Below are 23332 nucleotides of genomic sequence, written 5' to 3' on the forward strand. Positions count from 1 at the left end.
TCTGCATAATCTCCACGCGCTGGGCGCGTGATTTCTATCTTCTACCTCACACGGTTTATGACACTACGATATGCCAATAAGTGCATATACCCATGTCAGTTATCAATTAAATTGGAAATTAAAGTCATAAAAGAAGATGCATTAAAGAAAAAAATCAAGTACCGACACTCAACACCCACATCTTGTAAACCTGGAGATTTTCATGAGGTTCATAAAAAACACAGTGAATTGTTTTGGTTTATTATTTGTTAAAAGTAGATATAGTATATTAACAAGACAATAATAGTAAGATATACAGACAGTGAGTTTGGTATTTACGCTGTATACCACTGTATACTGCAACCTCTGTAAAGAATATACCAGCGTATGTACCAGGGATGATAAAATTCCGGATTAACCCGGAATTCCGGATTTAAGGCCTCACGGATCGATTTTGAGATTAATGTAAATCCGTTGAGGTTTTTTTCTGGGGGGGGGGGGTACAGGGAGCGATTCGAGCTCAGTTCGAACAATATGGGTACGAAAGGTGAGTTTTCCGGAAGTGTAAAGCCGGAAATATACAAACCTAATTACGTCTTGGCAATCGAGCTATATGATTGGTTAAGATAGCATCCGGTGATTATGGAAATTACCGATGGGACTAGAAGACAGTATCCGGATGGTCGTATCCGGATATGACAGACGACGAAGACGAATAAACGGGTTTTGGAAAATTAGAGAAAAAAACGACCACCACCAACTTCTAAAAACATTGATTCCTCGATTTTAAGGGTATATTTGCCATTTATTTTTAAGAGAAATTCCTGAAACGTTTCTTTTTAAGTTAATAGAAAGTGATCAAACTGAGAATGAATTTTGCGCATGTAGCATTATTTCGGACATTTCGATTCGGATTGTGTCATAATAATCAATTTTTATTTTACAAATTTTATTTGGCCGATTGAAGTTTACGCTGTAAACCGTTTCTTTATTATTCTCATAATGTTTGAAGCTTTGTTGACCATAATGGGAGGTTCAAATGAAAATTGGTTTTGTTCAAATTTAAAAAAAATGAATAAATATTTTGTAGAAGTAATATATATTACGTAGAGGCAGTCATTTTATTTTCTATTTGAGACAGTTCAACAAAACTTCTTGAGGACCCAGTTTGAGTGAGATTTAAATTTGTATTTCCAGGTATGTTAACCTGTATGGTTACAAAAGTCCGGAATGAACAGACACCTCAGCCAGTGCATCTAATTGTTCCTGTCAATGACTGACAATTCAATCCAGAGGCCATGATACTTGGATTTATGGCTGAACATGCTCCCTGGCACCACAGTAGTGTGTCTTACTTAAGACACTTGCCAAAGATACAAAAGCTCTCAGCGAATTAAAATTCAAAGGTGTACAGCATCATACAAGATGACTTACACGGAGTGGCTAGCCATTTCAATGATGAACATGTGGAGGAGTTAATGGATCTCGGTTTTGTTTAAACTAAGACAAGTCAACAAACACAAACAATGAGAAAACTGTTGCAGCTATTTTTCTGGCATTGTGAAAGAATTAGTGTTGAGACATTTGGCCTCCTTAAAAATCACAAGGGCTGATTCTGAATCAATTTTCATAGAATTTGAAAGCCTGTTTGAGAGACTTGAACTGCCGTGGGACAATCTAGTTTGTGTGTTACTGGACTCATGTAACACCATGAGGGGAAAAAATCTGGCTTGGGGACCAGAATACGTCAAAGTCCACCATGTCCACAACGGCTACGCTGCCAAAGCATTTAAGTCCCGTTTGGATATAACTTGTAATATTATATATAATAATTAATAACATTATATTCTCATCAAATGTGCAGAAAATTGAATAAATACTCTTATGATACATAAAAATTGAATAAATAACACTTTTACAATAAACATTTGCAAGCATGATAATTGATGTTATTCATTATTATAAATCAAACATCCCACAGTGCAGACACAGGCATTTGATCATAGCCAGTTGAGTTTTATGGGAAGTGGACAACTAAACCAAAATGTCAGGTACATGTCTAATACCTGTGACTTCAGGTAAAAAAAAAGTAAATTTAACTTTGTTTAAAAGACAAAGGTGTTAAACTTCACTGCTAAGATTCCTGATAATTGTTCTGATTGTGGATGTCTCGTGTTGAACATAATTTTATCTACCAAACCGAAAGGTGTACTCCTATTCTAAGGCAAAAGGGTATTAGAATCCCTGAAATACGGAAAGCTTCGGGGGGGGCTTTGCCCCCATTGTTCCCCCATCAGGGCTTTGCCCTGGACCCATCGGGGGCCTCCAGCGGCCCCCAGAACCCCACGCAGACATTTTCAGGATTGGCAACTTGGCTCTGTTATCATCCCTGATGTACATAACATGGCAATAGAAAAAGTGAATAAAGGGTATATAATTCATGGGATCTTGAATTTGTGGATCACCCACACCACGCAAACAATGAACATTAATGTCCCAGGAACATTACTGATTTTCACAGTATATGACAACCATAAATTACTGATTATTAGACACACTTTTTCCCCTCAGATTTTGATCTAAAAATCTGCCTGCGTCTTACAAACAGTAAAAAGCTTTTGACATTTTTTTCTGAAGTTGATTTCAGGCCGAAATTGGCTATTCAGAGAAATAAATGGGGGGAAAAACTAGTTTATTTAGGTTTATTTATTTAGAAAGGGATTTAACTCTAATCACCCCACATCATTTTGATTAAGTTAAATCGGCAAATGAAGATCCAGAAAAACATTTTTTTTTTTAAAGTTTCAAAATATTGTGCTATTTGAATTATTCAATATTATTCTGTAGGAAATAATAATCAAAAGTGCATGTAAAGAAGAAAAGCTGTGCACAGTCAAACTATTTTTGGTCAATGGTGTGAAAAACTCACACTGCCTTAATTTGCGATAATAGTCATGTTTTTTGCACTTTTCCACATTCTTCATACTTTGCTGAAGGTGTTGACATGTTGAGAACAAACACCTACAATATAAGGTTTTTGGTTAACAAAATTACTTCATTTTTGACATGTTATCATTTACAATGCACCATTAGAAAGAACAATTACAAATAGAAGGAAGTGACCTACGGCTGACAGAATGAGATTTTGTTTACGCAGTGTGCTGTGAATTTTTACTGTGCTTGAATGTATTTCATTTTAAACAATTTGTTATGTATTATTATATGAAACAAATAAACAAAGAAACATATTTGCTTTGTATTTAATATTTCATGGTTTACAATAACCATCGCCATTTTCATGGAAAAAAATTGTCACTGTAAACAAACATTGTGGCCACTGGTGGCAGACGATTTTTTCATTTCGTCCTATAACCCATAACATTGATTGAAATATTTTTTCTTGAGTTTTTCACGGAGTTTTTTGCCTGCATCTCATATACACTAGCGTCTTATAATCAGTTACGGTATATTCAACATATTGTGAAGATGTGCATAAGGGGAGACACCATTTTTAGCTTGACTATTCGAAGAATAAGGAGAGCTATACTACTCACCCTGGCCTCGGCGGCTGCGGCAGCGTTGCTGTCACACCTTGGTTAAGGTTTTGCATGTAAGCACCTTAAAGTCTCAGTAAATATATCAGTTATTGCATTGAAACTTTGGATATGTATTCCCAACTATCTTACATACTAAATTAATGAAGTTAGATAAAAATTATTTGAATATAATGCAAATAATAGGCCTTTATTATTCGACTTAGAAATTCTGGTTAAGGTTTTACGAGTAAGCACACATAGGTTAATATTTCAGCAACTACTTGAGGTATTGCATTGATACTTGATACAATGGTACTCAACCATCCAACCTACTAAATTAACCAAGTTTGATAACTCTAGTTTGCATTTAATGCAAATAATTGCCCTTTATTATTCGACTTAGAAATTCTGGTTAAAGTTTTGCGTGTAAGCACACATAGGTTAATATCTCAGCAACTACTTGAGGTATTGCATTGAGACTTTATACAATGGTAGTCAACCATCCAACCTACTTAATTTACCAAGTAAGATAACTCCAGTTTGCATTAAATTAAAATAATGGCCCCTTTTTTATTTGACATAGAAATTCTGGTTAAGGTTTTGCATGTAACCACTTTTAAGTCAATACCTCAGCGAATACATCATGTATTGCATTGAAACTTTACACACAGGCTCCCATCTATTTAACCTTCTTATTTAATCAAGTAAGATAACTCTATCTTTTATAATATATATTTTTTGCCCCTTTATTATTAGACTTAGAAATTCTGGTTAAGGTCTTGCATGTTAGCACACATAGGATAATATCTCGGCAACTATTTGATGTATTGCATTGAGACTTTATACAATGGTATTCAACCACCCAACTTAATTGAATAACCAAGTTAGATAACAGTATTTTGCAAATAATGGCCCTTTATTATTAGACTTAGAAATTCTCATTAAAATTTTGCATGTAACCACATTTATGTTAATATCTCAGCACACCATGTATTGCATTGAAATCTAATATAACAGTGATCCATGCATGTTTTGCCAAAACTTTTCAATCCTTACATTGAAAAGCGGCGGAATAGTCGAGCGCGCTGTCTCTGTGACAGCTCTTGTTTATTACAAAAACAATCGTTTAGTTGATGTTGTTATCATGTTGTCATGTAGATAGTTTAATGTTGGACTTATTTTGAAAAACATTTGATAATTAAATAAGTTTAATGTTGGACTTAATTTGGAAAACATTCGAGATATTGATAAGAAACTAATTTTCAGAACCAGACAAGCCTCATGCATTTATTAAAGATGTTATTGTAGAATTCTAAATCATTCAAACATACAAGGTCGCAAAAAATCTATTTTCTGTGGTATTAAATATGCTGTATAAATGTGTATTTACGGTATGATATCATTTACCAAAATCTATTTTCAGGTCACCATTATTCCACGCACCAACCAAGCATTAGGGTTTGCCATGTACCAGCCTAAAGACCAGTATTTATTCACTAAAGAACAGGTAAGAAAGAGAAACAATCTCACTGATATTTGGAATGTCTTCCATAAGTTTATTTGATGTATCCCACATGTTAATTTGGTAAAATGAAAATTGAAAATAGTTTTCAATGGAGTAGTAGAATGGGAGTTGTATAATGTTAGCACAGGAAATTGCTATTCTGAATCCAATCTATTTAACTATTTACATTGTTACTTATTGAGTGGAATTCACAAACGATAACTAGAGAGTGCCTGAATCTTGAATGCATTGTTAGGTAACTGGTAACACGATTCTTATCTAATTAACCAGTTAGTATTTTACTTATTAAGAGAAATTTGCAAATCATAACTAGATAACCAGAAAAGCCAAAAAAGCATCTAAGGATAAGTGGTAACTCAAATCTAGTTAAAAAGTTATTATGTTACTTATTAAGTGGAATTTGCAAACCATAACTAGTCAACCTGTTAATGTTGTACAGCTAAAAAAAAGGTAACAGGTGGCAATTCTGGGCACTGTCAAGCCTGTTTTCAGTGTAATATTTGTTTTACCAAAAATGTTTCGCGAATATTAATTACATAGCTAGCGTAAATTAAGTGATTAATACGGAACATTTCACACATGTTAGCATGTTATCTTACAGCATTTATATGCCACCAGATTAACCCTTTAGCGCATGTATACGAGATAGGCCAACATAGCTCATTAGCACATGTATACACATTTGGCCGACCGTATCCATTACTGGATGTATACACATGGCCCGCATATTTCAATAGGGTCATTTCAATATTTCAATTTTGCATCTTTCTTTTTGTAAACAATATCCCGGATGTTTATAAAATTAAAGTTCAACCTTTTGTGTATTGATTTTCCCTTGAACATATCGTCTGCTTAAATGAGGTGTTTAAACTCCCAATCTCAGGTATGATATCCCATTGTGATGTAATAAGACCATGAGCCAAGTACTGTATGGAAAATCCCCCAAATTCATTGATGCGTAAATCATTAAATATATTACGTCAGTTCAGTTTACCATTAAAATCAATAGAGATTATATTTATTTAAAAGTAATATTTTGTTTACAAACAATAGAAACAATTAGTAGCTGAGAAAATGATGAGTAAATTTTCTGTGAAGCTGATAGATGTCCAGCATGGTTCCGGCCGTAAAATAGGTCAAGTAAACACATTTGTGCAAGCGTTTTGGATGATCTAGATAATTTTATTCATACCAGAAAAACATTTATCGGCTTTCTTTTTGTAAACAATTGAATGAGGGGGTAATAAAGTTAAACAGACACTTTGGACTGGATCTCTCAGTTGGATGACACTGGATATTCCTGCCATATTTCTGTATTATACACAAGAACATCAATTGTTGGCTTTTTAATCCAGATGGGTCTTTCTTATGATAGGGGTAATACAATTTAGATTGATCCCAGCATTTTATTACCCTTTGATTTAATGCAATTATGACATTTCAAAGAAATGATACAATTCCATCTTGGAAATGCATTCTGTGAATAAAAATAATTTAATTTTTCTTCTTGACACCATTTATTAGATAATTTAATTATCTATAAAAAATGTATTCACATAAAAAAGTTTTGGACACAATTATTTGGAGTAATATTGATTTTAAGGCCATACTGCTGTTTTCATTTGCTCATTTTCAAATATCCTGAAAAGTACCTATACAGATAAGGACTGCTTATCAGTAAGTTGGCTATTGACTGGGAGGTGTAATCTGGCCACTTGTCTATGTGCTAGAGAGTTAAATAAACCAATTATTTTTTACATGATTTAAATCTTAAAATATATATATATATAAATATGATTTTTAGCTCGACTTTTTGAAGAATATGGAGAGCTATACTACTCACCCAAGCGTCGGCTTCGGCGTCACCCCTTGGTTAAGGTTTTGCGTGCAAGCACACATAGGTTAATATCTTAGCAACTACTTGAGGTATTGCATTGAGACTTTATACAATGGTACTCAACCATCCAACCTACTTAACCGAGTTAGATAACTCTACTTTGCATTTAATGCAAATAATAGGCCTTTATTATTTGACTTAGAAATTTTGGTTAAGGTTTTGCGTGCAAGCACACATAGGTTAATATCTCAGCAACTAGTTGAGGTATTGCATGGAGACTTGATACAATGGTACTCAACCATCCAACCTACTTAATTAACCAAGTTAGATAACTCTAGTTTGCATTTAATGCCAATAATAGGCCTTTATTATTCGACTTAGAAATTCTGGTTAAGGTTTTGCGTGCAAGTACACATAGGTTAATATCTCAGCAACTACTTGAGTTATTGCATTGAGACTTGATACATTGGTACTCAACCATCCAACCTACTTAATTAACCAAGTTAGATAACTCTAGTTTGCATTTAATTCAAATAATAGGCCTCTATTATTTGACTTAGAAATTCTGGTTAAGGTTTTGCGTGCAAGCACACATAGGCCAATATCTCTGCAACTACTTGTGGTATTGCATTGAGACTTGATACAATGGTACTCAACCATCCAACTTACTCAATTAACCAAGTTAGATAACTCTAGTTTGCATTTAATGCAAATAATAGGCCTTTATTATTTGACTTAGAAATTCTGGTTAAGGTTTTGCGTGCAAGCACACATAGGTTAATATCTCTGCAACTACTTGATGTATTGCATTGAGACTCGATACAATGGTACTCAACCATCCAACCTACTTAATTAACCATGTAAGATAACTCTAGTTTCATATAATGCAAATAATTGCCGTTTATAATTCGACATAAGCACACATATAGGTTAATTTCTAAGCAACTACTCGATGTATTGAATTGAGACTTCATAGAATGGTATTCAACCACTCAACGTAATTGAATAACCAAGATATATAACTGTATTTAGCAAATAATTGCCCTTTATTATTAGACTTAAAAAATCTGGTTGAAATTTTCCATGTAACCACATTTATGTTACTATCTCAGCACATCATGAATTGCATTGAAATCTAATATAACAGTGATCCATGCATGTTTGGCTAAAACTTTTCAATCCTTACACTGAAAAGTGGCGGAATAGTCGAGCGCGCTGTCTCTGTGACAGCTCTTTTTTTAGCTCTACTGGCCAAAGGCCAGAAGAGCTCATGTGATGGTAATGTGTACGTAGTATGTGCGTCCGTGCGTCTGAAAACAAATGCGATCAAAACAGGAAATTAACAACTATACGGGCACCTGTTTTCCCGCGCTTTTGAGAACATGCGTTACAAAATATTTATTTTTTGATCACATTTAAAACGTTTGCAATTTATGATACACAATATTTTCCAGACGATCAAGAAGATTTTCCAGTCTATGAGCTTTTTTCCGTTTGGAGATGCATATAATTTTGATAGAGACATGTCAACAATCGGCTGTATAAAGCGATCACGTGACTTACCATGGTCACATGATTAAAGCACTCTATATAACCACCTGTAAACCCCATATCGTCAGTCTTATTTCGGCGTAAAAATACACAACTATAGTTCGAAAAAAAGTTCAAAACACTAAATTTCCTTAACCATGTATCAACTTTGAAATTTGAATGGAATATGGGATGTTTTCCGTGTTTTAATTTTGTTTTTTTACTCATTTTGTCACTTTCTTTGAACTTACCTTCATGATCTTTTGTCCGTAAAATATGTGAAAAAAATCAATTCATCAATTAAAAGCTATCATTCATAAGACCAAACAAATCCATATGAAAACAATGAATTTGTATACAAGAACCCTCCCTGACTCGTTAAGCACAACAATAGGCCAATAGATCAATTATCGGGTGATTGACGATGACCTCGACGACACACTTACTAATTAACGGATTAGTGTCAACATGTCCTGTGTTTTACGACCAGTGTCCCGGACAGGCAAAATAGCTGACTTACATTGGTAAAATTAAGATAATCGATTCATTTTGACCATGAGTATGGTTTTGAAAGCAAATATTTTTTACCCTCAGATTACCTTTACTTGGCACATATTGAAATAGTTCATGCAACTAATCTGCTTACAACACTTTCTGTCCTCAGATGTTGAACGTGCAGCATTTTCAGCCAACCCAAACACAAAAAGTGAACTACCCTATTATACTATGCATAGGACGCACTGCCTGCGTCCTTTCTATGCTATTAGTATTTTATCAGTTTTTCAAGTCCATTTCAGACCGAAAATGTCGGACCGGAGACAAACACGGTAATGGTAAGTACCGATACTGTGTCCACTGAAGAGACCAACTGACATAGGTAAAATAACGCAAGTTAACACACGCAGAAATATATTGAATGTTTACTTTAAAATGATTTATTGAGAAATAAATTGAAAACAAACATGAGTGTTTACTTTTTTTACAAAAGGGACGCTACTCACAAAAACTCGATGTGAGTCAGCGCTTTAACTGGATTGAGTTATAACGGCAACAGAAAATGAGGTAAATATCAATTAAACGTTGTTCAAGATTTTAACGTTTCGATATTGATATTTTACAAAACATTTTGTTGTATGTTACTGTTTTAAAATAATAATACAGGAATGTGCATACCGCAAAGTAGCACTATTGTCACTATCAAATCTTTTCAAATGTGCGAAGGTGTGAAAAACACCTGCTGTCTGTCATTAGAGAAACATCATTAGAACGAACTTTTGCGATGGTAATACCGTGTGGTTGTTTGTTCGCACTTAACCACGTGTTTTAATACCTATCTAAGGGTGTTGACATTTTGACAGCATTCGCGCATACTATAAGACTTATATCATTGTTGTTTACGATACACTGTCAGAAACGACAAAGGCGAATTGAAGAAAAGCGTCACCAGGTTGACAGAATAAAAACTGTATTATTTCCTGTGCTATTGTTACTTTTCTTGCGTATCTAATGTATAAATTTACTTGAAATAAACAACAAAGTTCATATCAGTTTGCTATAAAATTTATTATTATTCCTCACGTGACCTGCCCATGTTAATTTCTCATATACCCATCATGGGCAATTTCGTACTGTCACACACTGACAGTACCGTTTTGACCGGTTGACATGATACTGTCACATAGCACGCGTGTCTAAAAATAGGCATTTTTATACCCCTGACAAACAAAGTTTGAAGGGGGTATATTGGAGTCACCCTGTGGTCGGTCGGTCGGTTTGTTGGTAGGTCTGTTGCAATTTACCTTGTCCGGAGCATAACTTAAAAACTACTGGATGGAGTTGTATTAAACTTCATACAATGGTAGAGCATAATGAGAGGAAGTGCAGTGTACAATAACCATAACTCTATTTCAGGTAGTTACAGAGTAACTGCCCTTTGTTACTTTTTTCTTGTCCGGGGCATATCTTGAAAACTATTGGATGGAATTTAATAAAACTTCATACAGTGATAGATCATAATGAGAGGGAGTGCAGTGTACAGGAACTGCAATTCTATGACAGAGTTACTGCCCTTTGTTACTTTTTCTTGTCCGGAGCATAACTTGAAAACTATTGGATGGAATTTAATAAAACTTCATACAGTGATAGATCATAATGAGAGGGATTGCAATGTACAGGAACCGCAATTATATTTCTGCTAATTACAGAGTTATTGCCCTTTGTTACTTTTTCTTGTCCGGAGCATTACTTGAAAACTATTGGATGGAATGTAATAAAACTTCATAAAGTAATAGATCATAATGAGAGAGAGTGCAGTGTACAGGGACCGAAATTCTATTTCAGATAATTACAGAGTTACTGCCCTTTGTTACTTTTTCTTGTCCGGAGCATAACTTGAAAACTAACTATTGGATGGAATTTAATAAAACTTCATACAGTGATAGATCATAATGAGAGTGAGTGCAGTGTACAGGAACAGCAATTCTATTTCAGCTAATTACAGAGTAACTGCCCTTTGTTACTTTTTCATGTCCGGAGCATATCTTGAAAACTATTGAATGGAATTTAATAAAACTTCATAGTGATAGATCATAATGAGAGTGAGTGCAGTGTACAGGAACCGCAATACTATTACAGCTAATTACAGAGTAACTGCCCTTTGTTACTTTTTCATGTCCGGAGCATATCTTGAAAACTATTGAATGGAATTTAATAAAACTTCTTAGTGATAGATCATAATGAGAGTGAGTGCAGTGTACAGGAACCGCAATAGTATTTCAGCTAATTACAGAGTTAATGCCCTTTATTACTTTTTCTTGTCTGGAGCATTACTTGAAAACTATTGGATGGAATTAAATAAATCTTCATATAGTGATATATCATAATGAGAGGAAGTGTAGTGTACAGGAACTGCAATTCTATTTTAGCCAATTACAGAGTAATTGCCCTTTGTTACTTGTTTATTGTCTGGAACATAATTTAAAAACTTCCTGATGGAATGTAATAAAACTTAATACAATTTACAGCACAATGAGAAGGAGTTCAGTGTACATGAATCACTACACTATTTTTTTGCAAATTACAGAGTTATTGCCTTTTTCTTTGTTTCTTTTTTGTCAAACTTTTGTCTGGACAGTAACTTGAAAACTACTAGATGGAATAGCATAAAACTTCATACAATGATAAATCATAATGAGAGGCGGCATTCGGGGGTATTAATCACCTCTAGTGATAGCTCTAGTTTCTAGACAACTAATGAAAACCAGCAATAATTACAGAATAAATTGATTAAACTTGAAAGTTGTGTAATGGTGAAACATCTTTATATATGTATATAAATGTAACTGTGTTCGGTATAATAAAATAAATATTGCATGGCTTCCAGTGTGACAGTACATATTGTTAACATTCGGGTAAATACTGTTACCCTCAGCTTCGCCTCGAGAAACAGTATTTCCCTCATGTTGACAATATGTACTGTCACACTGGAAGCCATGCAATATTTATATAATATTGGATGGTTTATATTGACCTTTGCCATTTTCACGATCCCAAAAAATAAATCGTGAAAACAAATATGGCAGATACTAGACTTACCGAAATACGCTAAATTACCGAAATACGATGATAATTATCGAAATACTCAAGACAATTATTATACCCCCACAAACGAAGTTCATAAGTTCATAATGTAAGTAATAAAAGTAGTTTATTTTATTGAATTTATTTGTATTTTGTCAACATCTGATGGCGTGGATATTTATGCTGGTCAATATATTCGCGAATTTTGTCAATTCGCGAAATTCGCAAACATTTCCATGTCGCGAACTTAACAACTTATACAGTATTTGTTGCCTATTACTCATACGTACATGCTCTGGATTGAAAATGTCCACAAGAGCCATGCCGGTAGAGCATAGGCCCTCTTGGGCCTCTTGTTTATTGAAATTAACAAAGGTGTATTATATTGAAACACATATTTTGTTAATGTTTACTCAGTTTCAAATACCCAGTAACTTGGCAAATGATAAACCATATTTCATACAGAAAAGTAAGAATCCATAATATGCATAACTGACCACTACTATACATGTAAAATGGTTAGGTTTAGGATATTACAGGCCATTTAAATGCGTAACTATTTCAGTTTATGCAGATCTGCGACCTATGTCATAAACTTACAAACTAGTACAACAACACCCAAAATGTACATGGGTACAGGAAAATTAACTTAAATTTAACATATTGTAGCTTTTGTATAGATAGTGGCCGAGGTTCTTCTTTCACTTATTAATTCAGTATGTTAACAGCTTCATTTTAAAGAACACTCAAACTTAAGCTGCCATCTCTTTTAATATGTTGACTTAAGAAATTTTAACCTTACATACACAGTATAACAATTACAAAAACACATATGGTTTATGAAGATCTGAAGTGAAATATATTGAGTATGAACAGCATCTTTCTGATGATTCACCAATTAATGCAAGTTAATTGTTGCAGTTAGCTTGGGTCTGCCAGACTGACACGTAATAAAAGTCATTTACACAATATATTATGGCCGTTTTCCAGCTGATGGACCGGATGTGTATGACACTGGGTGGGAGAGTTTCAGAGCAGATTTTCTTTGGGAAGATCACCACTGGGGCTCAAGATGACCTTCGCAAAGTCACCCAGAGTGCATATGCTCAGGTTGGTCCTTTGATTTATTTTTACTGCAGGTAGAAATATCAGGGAGTTATTATACCACTGCTTCACAAAGTGAAGTGGCAGCTATATAGGAATCTTGTGCATCGTCACGTCGGTCTGTCAGTCAGTCCTTCGGTGTGTACTGTTTTTTAACTTAAAGGCTGTGTCTAATGGTCCGTCCTGTTTTTGTCTGGTCCATATCTTTCTCATTTATGGTCAGATTTGAAAATTATTTGGCAGAAGTGACCACAATGCATGAGGATGTGTCGCACACAAGTCTTCCTACCGTTAAGGTCAAGGTCACAGCAACCTTCTGAACTTAGTATGGCTTTATAAGCCTTACTGGTTACAGTTTGTGTGCAGTCTATATTTTTCTCATTCATGGTCGAATTTTAAAATTATTTGGCAAAAGTGACCACCATAGCATAAGGATGTGTCATGCATAAGACCTGTCACAGCAACCTTCTAAACTAAGTATGTTTTGCTATATAAGCCTTACTGATAGTAGTTTGTGTCCGGTGTAATCTTTCTCATTCATGGTCAGATTTTAAAATTATTTGGCAGGAGTGATCAAAATTGCATGAGGATGTGCACAAGACCCGTCTCCCTACTGTCAAGGTCAAGGTCACAGCTGAGCAATCTTCTGAACTTAGTATTTTTGCTATAGAAGCCTAACTGATAATAGTTCTGTACAGTCCATATCTTTCTCAATCATGGTTGGAGTTTAAAATTATTTGGCAGAAGTGATCACCACAGTATGAGGACGTGCTAAGATTGGTGACCCTACCTTCAAGGTCATTGTCACAGCAACCTTTCAAACTTAGTATGTTTTGCTATATTAGCCTTCCTGAAAATTGTTTGTGTCCGTTATATCTATGCAAACAATGCCAGATTTTAAAATTATTTGGCAAAAGAGACCAACTTAGTATTAGGATGTGGCAAAATAGACCTGTGTCCATACCTTCAAGGTCAAGGTCACAGCAACCTTCTGAACTTAGTATGTCTTGCTATGTAAAGTCTTACTGATTAGTGTCTGGTGTATATCTTTGTCATACAAGGTCAGATTTTAAAATTATTTGGCATTCCGAAACTTGGGCGAGCGGTGATATTAATAAAATTCTGTGATAGCTCTAGTATTGAAGTTGCCCTTATTTGTCCTGTGTCATTGCATCAACAAGAATTGTTTACTGTCTGGTACTAGTATGCGGACAAGCAGTCACATAAATCTTGATTTTTTCAAGAGTTATCCCCATTGATTGAATTAATAAAATATTCAAAAAGAATTTGTTAAAGTTTAATGAATTTCATGAATGCTCATTTTACAAGAGTACATTGCCAACATGCAGACAACAGTAATTTTACTCAAAATTAGCCATATTATGATTTGAGAAATTGTGCTAATTTATGAAATTTAATAGATAAAAATACTGACTCAAAATAATTTTCGAAACTTTAAAACAAAATGATATCTAATTGTTTTACAGGTTACACAGTTTGGATTCAGTGATGAAGTTGGTCAACTTTCGTTCCAAATGCCACAGCAAGGCGAGATGGTATTTGACAAACCTTACAGTGAGGAAACCGCACAACTTATCGACTCAGAAGTGAGAAGAATTGTAAAATTTGCCTATGATAGAACTGTAGACTTGTTAACTAAACATAAGGACTCTATTGAAAAAGTGGCGCAAGCATTGTTAGAAAAGGAGAAGATTGATAAAGAAGCAGTCGTGGAATTAATTGGCGCCAGACCATTTGAAGAAAAGTCGACTTACGAGGAATTTGTGGCAGGAACAGGTATAGTACTTACATAACTTGTTTGGATGTTTAAATGTATTTGTTGACATATTTAACCCAATTTACATCAATTGACATTTAGAATATGACATATAATAGTTTCATCTGTGGCAAAAGGGCGGATTCTAGTATGTTTTCTGATCAATAACTTAGCATTTGTCCATTCATTACCAAATTTGATCAGAATGTTTATGGGCATAATATCTCTAGATAAGTGTGATAACTAGCCATACTGCTCTTGTCACTCATGAGTTATCACCCTTAAATAATAGAAATTACCTAAAATCCTTCTTTTCAGATCAATAATGTAAGAAACCTTAGTCCAATCATCACCAAATTTGGTCAGAATGTGTATGGGAATAATATCTCAAGTTTGTTAACCAGCCATAGTGCTTGAGTCACTGGAGAGTTATTGCCCTAATTATTGAAATTACCTAAAATTGATGTTATTTGATCATTAACTGTAAAAGCTTTTGTCCAATCATCACCATATTTGATCAGAATGTTTACGGGCATAATATACTGGACAAGTTTCATTACCAGCCATATCACTCTAGTCACTGAAGTTATCCCCTTTAATCGTATAAATTATCTACAACTGGTCTTGTCTCATCAGGTACTTTAGAAGCCTCTGTCCTTTCATCACCAAATTCACTCAAATGTGTGTTGGTATAATATCTTGGACGAGTTTGTTTACCAGCCATAGCACTGGAGTCACTCAAGAGTTAAATCCCTTTTGTTATAGAAAATACCTAAAATTAGTCTTGTCCAATCAATAACGTATGAAGCCTTTGTCCAATCATTACCAAATTTAACAACCATTTACCAACAAACTAAAAAAATAAAATAGGATTGGCATAATTTTGAGACAGTTGGCACTCTTGTTCCAATATCTTGTGAATAAACAACATTATAATTAGATTTTGGGCTGCTAGGATTGTCCCTGTTTTCATTGCATTATAAATTTTGGCCATGGCAAATTTGTCTTATGATACTAAATTGATCTTATGATAAGCAGCATCTCGCTGGTAGGTTTTGGGCTTCAAAATATTGCAAACTGCTCTTATGTAGCTAATATGGTAACCATATGACACAAGCTCAGAAGAAGAATAAAATCCATAAAAAAAAGTTTAGCTTTATTTCTTTACGAATCTCCAAGTGTATAGTTCGGTCATAAAGTTTTCTATAGCTTCATGAGCAACTGCTGTATTTTTCTGAAAGAGGTTGAATTAAGCATTGAGGATAGTCTTTTTTCTTGGACATATGTTGATTTGTTTGTGCTTGGTAGGTAGGATTTAGAATTGGTACCTGATGCTTAACATAGAATCAATTTGTTATAGCCTTATCTAAAAATGGAAGCTGCAACATCTTTGAAACATATTGAATTATTATCTCAAAAAGAAGCTTTTAAAATTTCTATTTTATTCACTTTGATTGCTGTGTTATTCAGGTTCATTTGAGGAAGACACCACTTTGCCCAAGGGTTTAGAAGGCTGGAATAAACCCAAAGAATCAGAAGAACCCAAGGACAAGAAAGAGCCTACAAACACTAGTAAAGAAGTGGCAGTGTAACAGGGAATTAAAGAACAGTTGCATTTGTGGGAGAAAAATGTAATGACTTATACAAAGGAAATATAGAGTAAAACAAGTTTGTTACAAGTTGAGAACATCATGTGAATTAAAATGTTATAGTTTGAGATGATTGGGTCAAAATATTATTCCTCAAAGGGTTTAATACACATTTTGTTTTATGACATGAACTGCTAATAGAATTAGACCCAATATTGTATAAAATCAGGTTTATGTTTGTTATATACAATTAAGAAATAATTGATAAATTATTTTTATAATCTGTCACTCTGAGAAAAGGTAAAGATGACTGTTATGAAACTGTTTGAAAGATAATGTTGACTTTGAAAATTTCAAAATGTGAACAGGGTAGTGCTTTCTTTTTATTGAAGCCAATACTTATTGTTCTATGGTGAAAGACAAAACATTTGTTGATATTTTGGATTCGGTTTTATTCTGTTTTGGATGGTGCAAATTAAAGCAGTAATTAATTATTGAATAAACATCCAAGTATTTGTAGTAGCCCATCATAGCTTTTTTAGAAAGTCCAGTAGGTCAGGAAATATTTTGGTTTTTATTGCTGAATATTGACTTAACATTAATGAACATGCAATAAAACCAAACAAAGGGCACAAGCCAAAAATTATTAGATGCAGATGGGCCTGCCTATATTGTCAGTGGTAGCACGTTTACGAGTTTGATGTCAATACCTTGGATGTTTGGAACGATTAGGTTATGGATTAGTTTTAAGACTATCAAAGGGCATAATTAAAATAAAATTAAAAACAAAGCATTGGCACTGGTGAAATGTGTTTTAAGATTCATGGAAATACATGAAATCATTTGGTAATGGTTTTTGTTTGCAATACAGTCTAGCTATAAACATTTAAATCCCTTCAGTTCTTTTTAAGTTAAAAGTGAGTAACTTTGTTATTAATATCATTTTTTGTACACCACTGTCATTTTTGTGTCGCCTGAAAAGACGACATATAGGGGTTACTTTTGTCGTCGGCGGCGGCCGCGTCCCATTTTCGCTTGTCCGGGGTATATCTCCTAAACTATTAGTGGTATCAACTTGAAATTTCATATGTAGATAGATCTAATTGAGGGCAAGTGCAGTGCACATGAGCAGTTACTCTTGCTTCCATATTTTTAGCTCACCTGTCACTTTGTGACAAGGTGAGCTTTTGTGATCGCCTTTTGTCCGGCGTCCGTAGTGCGTCGTCCGTCAACAATTTACTTAAAAGACATCTCCTCCTTAACCGCTGGGCCAATATTAATAAAACTTCATAGGGATGTTCCTTGGGTGGTCTTCTATCAAAGTTGTTCAAAGAATTCAATTCCATGCAGAACTCTGGTTGCCATGGCAACCAAAAGGAAAAACTTTAAAAATCTTCTTCTCCCAAACCACATATACTTGATATGTTTATAGTTAAAACTTCAAAAATCTTCTCCTCTTAACTTACTTGGACTAGAGCTTAGATATTTGGCATGATTCATCGTCTAGTGGACCTTTACAAAGATTGTTCAAATTATGGCCTTGGGGTCAAAATTGGCCCCGCCCCGGGGGGTCATGGGTTTTCTCTATATGTTTATAGTAAAAAAAATCAAAAATCACCTGTGAACTTACGTTGCTTAGAGCTTAGATATTTGGCATGATTCATCGTCTAGTGGACCTCTACAAAGATTGTTCAAATTATGGCCTTGGGGTCAAAATTGGCACCGCCCCGGGGGGTCATGGGTTTTCTCTATATGTTGATAGTGAAAACTTCAAAAATCTTCTCCTTTGAACTTACTTGGACTAGAGCTTAGATATTTGGCATGTTTCATCGTCTAGTGGACCTCTACAAAGATTGTTCAAATTATGGCCTTGGGGTCAAAATTGGCCCCACCCCCTTGGGGGGTCATGGGTTTTCTCTATATTTTTATAGTGAAAACTTCAAAAATCATCTCCTCTGAACTTACGTGGCTTAGAGCTTAGATATTTGGCATGATTCATCGTCTAGTGGACCTCTACAAAATTTGTTCAAATTATGGCCCTGGGGTCAAAATTGGCCACACCCCGGGGCTGATGGGTTTTCTCTATATGTGTTATAGTGAAAACTTAAAAAATCTTCTCCGAACTCAAAAAAACAAGTAACGTCTTAATTTAAACTGGATAACATATTTAGTACACATACCAATTTTCAATATGGGCCACATACAACAATTAATAACAAATATACATATATAGATACACATGTAAAATCAAGTAGTGACAAGAGCTTAGATATTTGGCATGATATATCATCTAGTTGACTTGTACCAATATTGTTCAATCGTTGGCCCTGGGGTCAAAAAATGGCCCCACCCGGGCGGTCATGGGTTTCCTTATATATGTATATGATGAAAACTTAAAAAATCTTCTTCTCCGAAACCAAAAGGCGAAGGCCTTAGATATTTGGTATGAAGCATCGTTTATTGGACCACTATTAAGATTGTTCAAACTTTAGCCCTGGGGTCAAAATTGGCCACACCCCGTGTTCATAGGCTTAGGTTTTCAATATTTGTATATAATAGAAGCATAAAAAAAAATTCTCTCCGAATTCACAAGGACTAGAGCTATTTGGCATAATACATAATTAAGTGGACCTCTACCTTTATTGTCCAAACTTTGGCATTGGGGTTAAAAAATGACCCAGACTTCTAAAAAACCTTAACTTCTTTGAACCATCCAGATTTCTTATCAAACCAATGTGCAATATATGACAGGTGAGCGATTCAGGGCCATTTGGCCCTCTTGTTAGAGTTATTGCCTTTTGTTATTTTTCATGCTTAAAGTTTTGTCCGGGGCATATCTTGTAAAATATAAGAGTTATCAACTTGAAACTTCATATGTAGATAGATTTCATGGAAGGCAAGTGCAGTGCACAATAACAGTAACTCTTGCTTTCTTAGTTTTAAAGTTATTGCCCTTTGTTAATTTTCATGCTTAAAGTTTTGTCCTGAGCATATCTTGAAGAATATAAGAGGTATCAACTTGAAACTTCATAGCTAGATAGATCTCATTGAGGACAAGTGCAGTGCACAAGAACCGTAACTCTTGCTACCATATTTTTAGAGTTATTGCCCTTTGTTAATTTTCATGCTTAGGTTTTTTCCGTGGCATATCTCGTAAACTATGGGAGGTATCAACCTGAAATTTATTCCTTAGGTATATCTGATTGAGGGAAAGTGCAGTGCACAAAAACCGTAACTCTTGCATCTATATGTTTAGAGTTATTGCCTTTTGTTAATTTTCATGCTTAAAGTTTTGTCCGGGGCATATCTTGAAGAATATAAGAGATATCAACTTGAAACTTCATAGTTAGATAGATCTCATTGAGGGCAAGTGCAGTGCATAAGAACCGTAACTCTTGCTGCCATATTTTTAGAGTTATTGCCCTTTGTTAGTTTTGTCCGGGGCATATCTTGAAGAATATAAGAGGTATCAACTTGAAACTTCATAGCTAGATAGATCTCATTGAGGGCAAGTGCAGTGCACAAGAACCGTTACTCTTGCTGCCATATTTTTAGAGTTATTGCCATTTTCGCTTGTCCGGGGTATATCTCCTAAACTATTAGTGGTATCAACTTGAAATTTCATATGTAGATAGATCTAATTGAGGGCAAGTGCAGTGCACAAGAACTGTTACTCTTGCTCCCATATTTTTAGAGTTATTGCCCTTTGTTATTTTTCATGCTTAAAGTTTTGTCCGGGGCATATCTTGTAGAATATCTTGTAGAATATAAGAGTTATCAACTTGAAACTTCATATGTAGATAGATCTCATGGAGGGCAAGTGCAGTGCACAATAACAGTAACTCTTGCTTTCTTAGTTTTAAAGTTATTGCCCTTTGTTAATTTTCATGCTTAAAGTTTTGTCCGGGGCATATCTCGAAGAATATAAGAGGTATCAACTTGAAACTTCATAGCTAGATAGATCTCATTTTATGCTAGATGCCATATTTTTAGAGTTATTGCCCTTTGTTAATTTTCTTGCTTAGGTTTTGTCCGTGGCATATCTCGTAAACTATCAAATGACACCTACACTTGAAAGTTAAATGGCAACATCATTGTCTATAAATGAATACAATAATTGTCTATAAATGAATAAAATGCCAATCTAACAGCTATAATGTCAACAGTAAATAATTCGTCAGGCGACACATCCGACTCGCGGAGTTCTAGTTAAGATAGATATGTGAAAGTGATCATATGATTTGGAAATGGTGCAAAAGAATTGTGAACGAAAAGAGTACAGTTACATAATGAACTAGAAATCAAAACAGAGAATGCAAATTTACAGACAGACATGAACAAAAACACTAAAAATAGAAAATATAAACTCACAAAATTAATGTCCTATCCAGAAAATAACCATCCTATGGCAGTATGGTGCTCTGTAAAACAGTCTCTGCAGGGGTGTTTGTTGCACACCCATACGTTCATGTCGGTTACCTGTCCTCTCCTTGTGGAACTTATAGATCCGCCAGTTACACTCCTGGCGCTGGGGTGTGTGGCTTACCAGGTTCTCTGATGGCATGAAGGGTTTTGCCTCCATCATTGATCCTCTTTCTAGGCCTGGCTTAAGTCATTGTGGGTGTACCTTTTCTTGGTTTGTTGTGTTGATCTGTTTTTATGCGATGTAGAATGTGCGTCTGTAAACAATTGCTTGTGAACACGATACAGTCTTCAGTATTTAGATATCCATCAGAGCTCGGTTCCTTTCGAAAACCAGCCAGATCCGCCCATGGATGCCTAGATTATGGGTCTTAAAAATATAAAAAATCCTATTTTTAGCTAAGTCTATTTTTAGCCAAGTCTACATGAGCAAAAGTATATTTTTAGCCAAGTTTACATGTAAAGTCTAGGATTAAAGGGAGACAACTTGCTTATTGGTTTTGCAGTTGGTTTTGTGAATTGCTCTCCCTTGTTCATGTTGAAAGGCCAATGGCCATTTTTAGCTCCAATGGCCAATGTTTGTTAAAATTATGCGCTTGGGGTCATTACTGGCCATCACACGTGGTTCACAGGTTTGGTATAATTAAATAGGGAATATTTTAAAATCTTTTTGTCTGAAACAGCTATGCAGACCCTTGCTATTTTGAATAAGGAATAATTAGGTGTTCCGCTACCATGGTTGTTAAAATTATGCCTCTGAGGTCAAAAATGGCACTGCCCTGGGGGTCACAAATCCTAGAGACATATTTAAGAAATATTTTAGAAATCTTGTTTCAAACCACAAGGTTCATACCTTCGATATTTGTTTTTGAGCATCATATAATGACCGTCTAGCAAAACCGTTGAAATTATGCCCCTGGGTCAAAAGCTGGCACCACCCCTTTTGACCGATTTTTTGTACAGTTTTGCAAACGAGCATCAATGTTGTCCTCGGACTTTGACCTTTTGACCAACTTTTTTATTTTTGAAGCTACAGAAATGAAATTTTAACCATGAGTACAGTTTTGAAAGCATATATATTTTTTCCTCAGGTGACCTTTACTTGGCACATATTAAAATAGTTCATGCAACTGATCTGCTTAGAGTACTTTCTGTCCTCAGATGTTGAACATGCAACATTTTCAGCTAACCCAAACACAAAACGTGAACTATAAGTTTGTTACCTTTTACCCATACATACATGCTCTGGATTGAAAATGACCACAAGAGCCATGCCCTTATGGGCCTCTTGTTATATTATAAATGCATTTACTCACTCAATATGTGAGTGAACTAAATTCACTTATCTCAAAATACAACAACACAAACAGTTTAGGAATTGGCAATGTATTTGGTGAACATGTACACATGAAAAGGCAGTATTCGGATGCTGGAAGATTGGTTATAGCTTAGCACACCTGGATCGTACCATTGATCAATCGTGGCAACATCTGTTCTTAAGAGTCAGCAACATCAATAATGACTGGTTTCTTAGAAAACATCATGAAACAACTGGAACGAAACTAAACATATGGTTAATCTCAAATCATAAAAGTAACAAAAATGTTACTAACTTATGTTAGGCAATCAAACAGTGGAACTCTGTAAATGAAAATAAATATGCATATTAATAGAATACATGTAACAGCAAAATCAATCTGAAAATAGGGATGGGATGGGTGGGAATATGATCAAATTTATATCTTTGCTTTCAAGACATTTCAAAATAACTTCTTATTTCACCAAATACAAAACCTCGAGTGACGACAATGAATAGTTTTCCCCATATACCCAACAAACACACGAGGAAATCATGTGACAAGTGTCCTACCAAACTAATCCACCTAAGTACTGAAGTACTACGAGTACTTGAACCAATCTCCTGAAATCAATGTTTATATTTTTCAAAATGTGAATAATTGTATTTACTCAATATGTGAGTGAACTAAATTCACTTGTCTCAAAATACAACAACACAAACAGTTTAGGAATTGGCATTTTTTTGGTGAACATGTCGAGACAAACAAAGAGGTTAGTATTCAATCAATTGTTGTTATATCTATTCTTATTATTCATGTAACAAATAAATAAATATATGTAACAAATACAATAAAAACAAATACTACCTTTAAAAGTGTCCGTACCACATTAAAGTCCTCAACCTACATAATATGACAAACATGCCTCTATACCTAACTATCTAACCTAGATATCTCTAACAGGTCTCTATACCTAACTATCTAACCTAGATATCTCTAACAGGTCTCTATACCTAACTATCTAACCTAGATATCTCTAACAGATCTCTATACCTATCTATCTAACCTAGATATCTCTAACAGATCTCTATACCTAACTATCTAACCTAGATATCTCTAACAGATCTCTATACCTAACTATCTAACCTAGATATCA

At 34.7% G+C, this 23332-nt stretch overlaps 1 protein-coding gene across 2 annotated transcripts in view; it reads left to right on the forward strand.

The window, feature by feature from the left end:
* LOC128243278 (AFG3-like protein 2) overlaps positions 1–16971 on the forward strand; it is a 93820-nt gene extending 76849 nt beyond the window's left edge. For both annotated transcript variants that reach the window (XM_052960934.1, XM_052960933.1), the window contains 4 exons: positions 4939–5022; positions 12977–13096; positions 14578–14887; positions 16338–16971. In XM_052960934.1, coding sequence (XP_052816894.1) covers positions 4939–5022; positions 12977–13096; positions 14578–14887; positions 16338–16459 — 636 coding nt within the window. In that variant the 3' untranslated portion in view covers positions 16460–16971. The remainder of the gene's footprint in view (positions 1–4938; positions 5023–12976; positions 13097–14577; positions 14888–16337) is intronic.
* The last annotated feature ends 6361 nt before the right edge of the window (positions 16972–23332 follow it).

Source organism: Mya arenaria, chromosome 8 (assembly GCF_026914265.1).
Source record: "Mya arenaria isolate MELC-2E11 chromosome 8, ASM2691426v1".
In the NCBI taxonomy this organism is placed as follows: Eukaryota; Metazoa; Mollusca; class Bivalvia; order Myida; family Myidae; genus Mya; species Mya arenaria.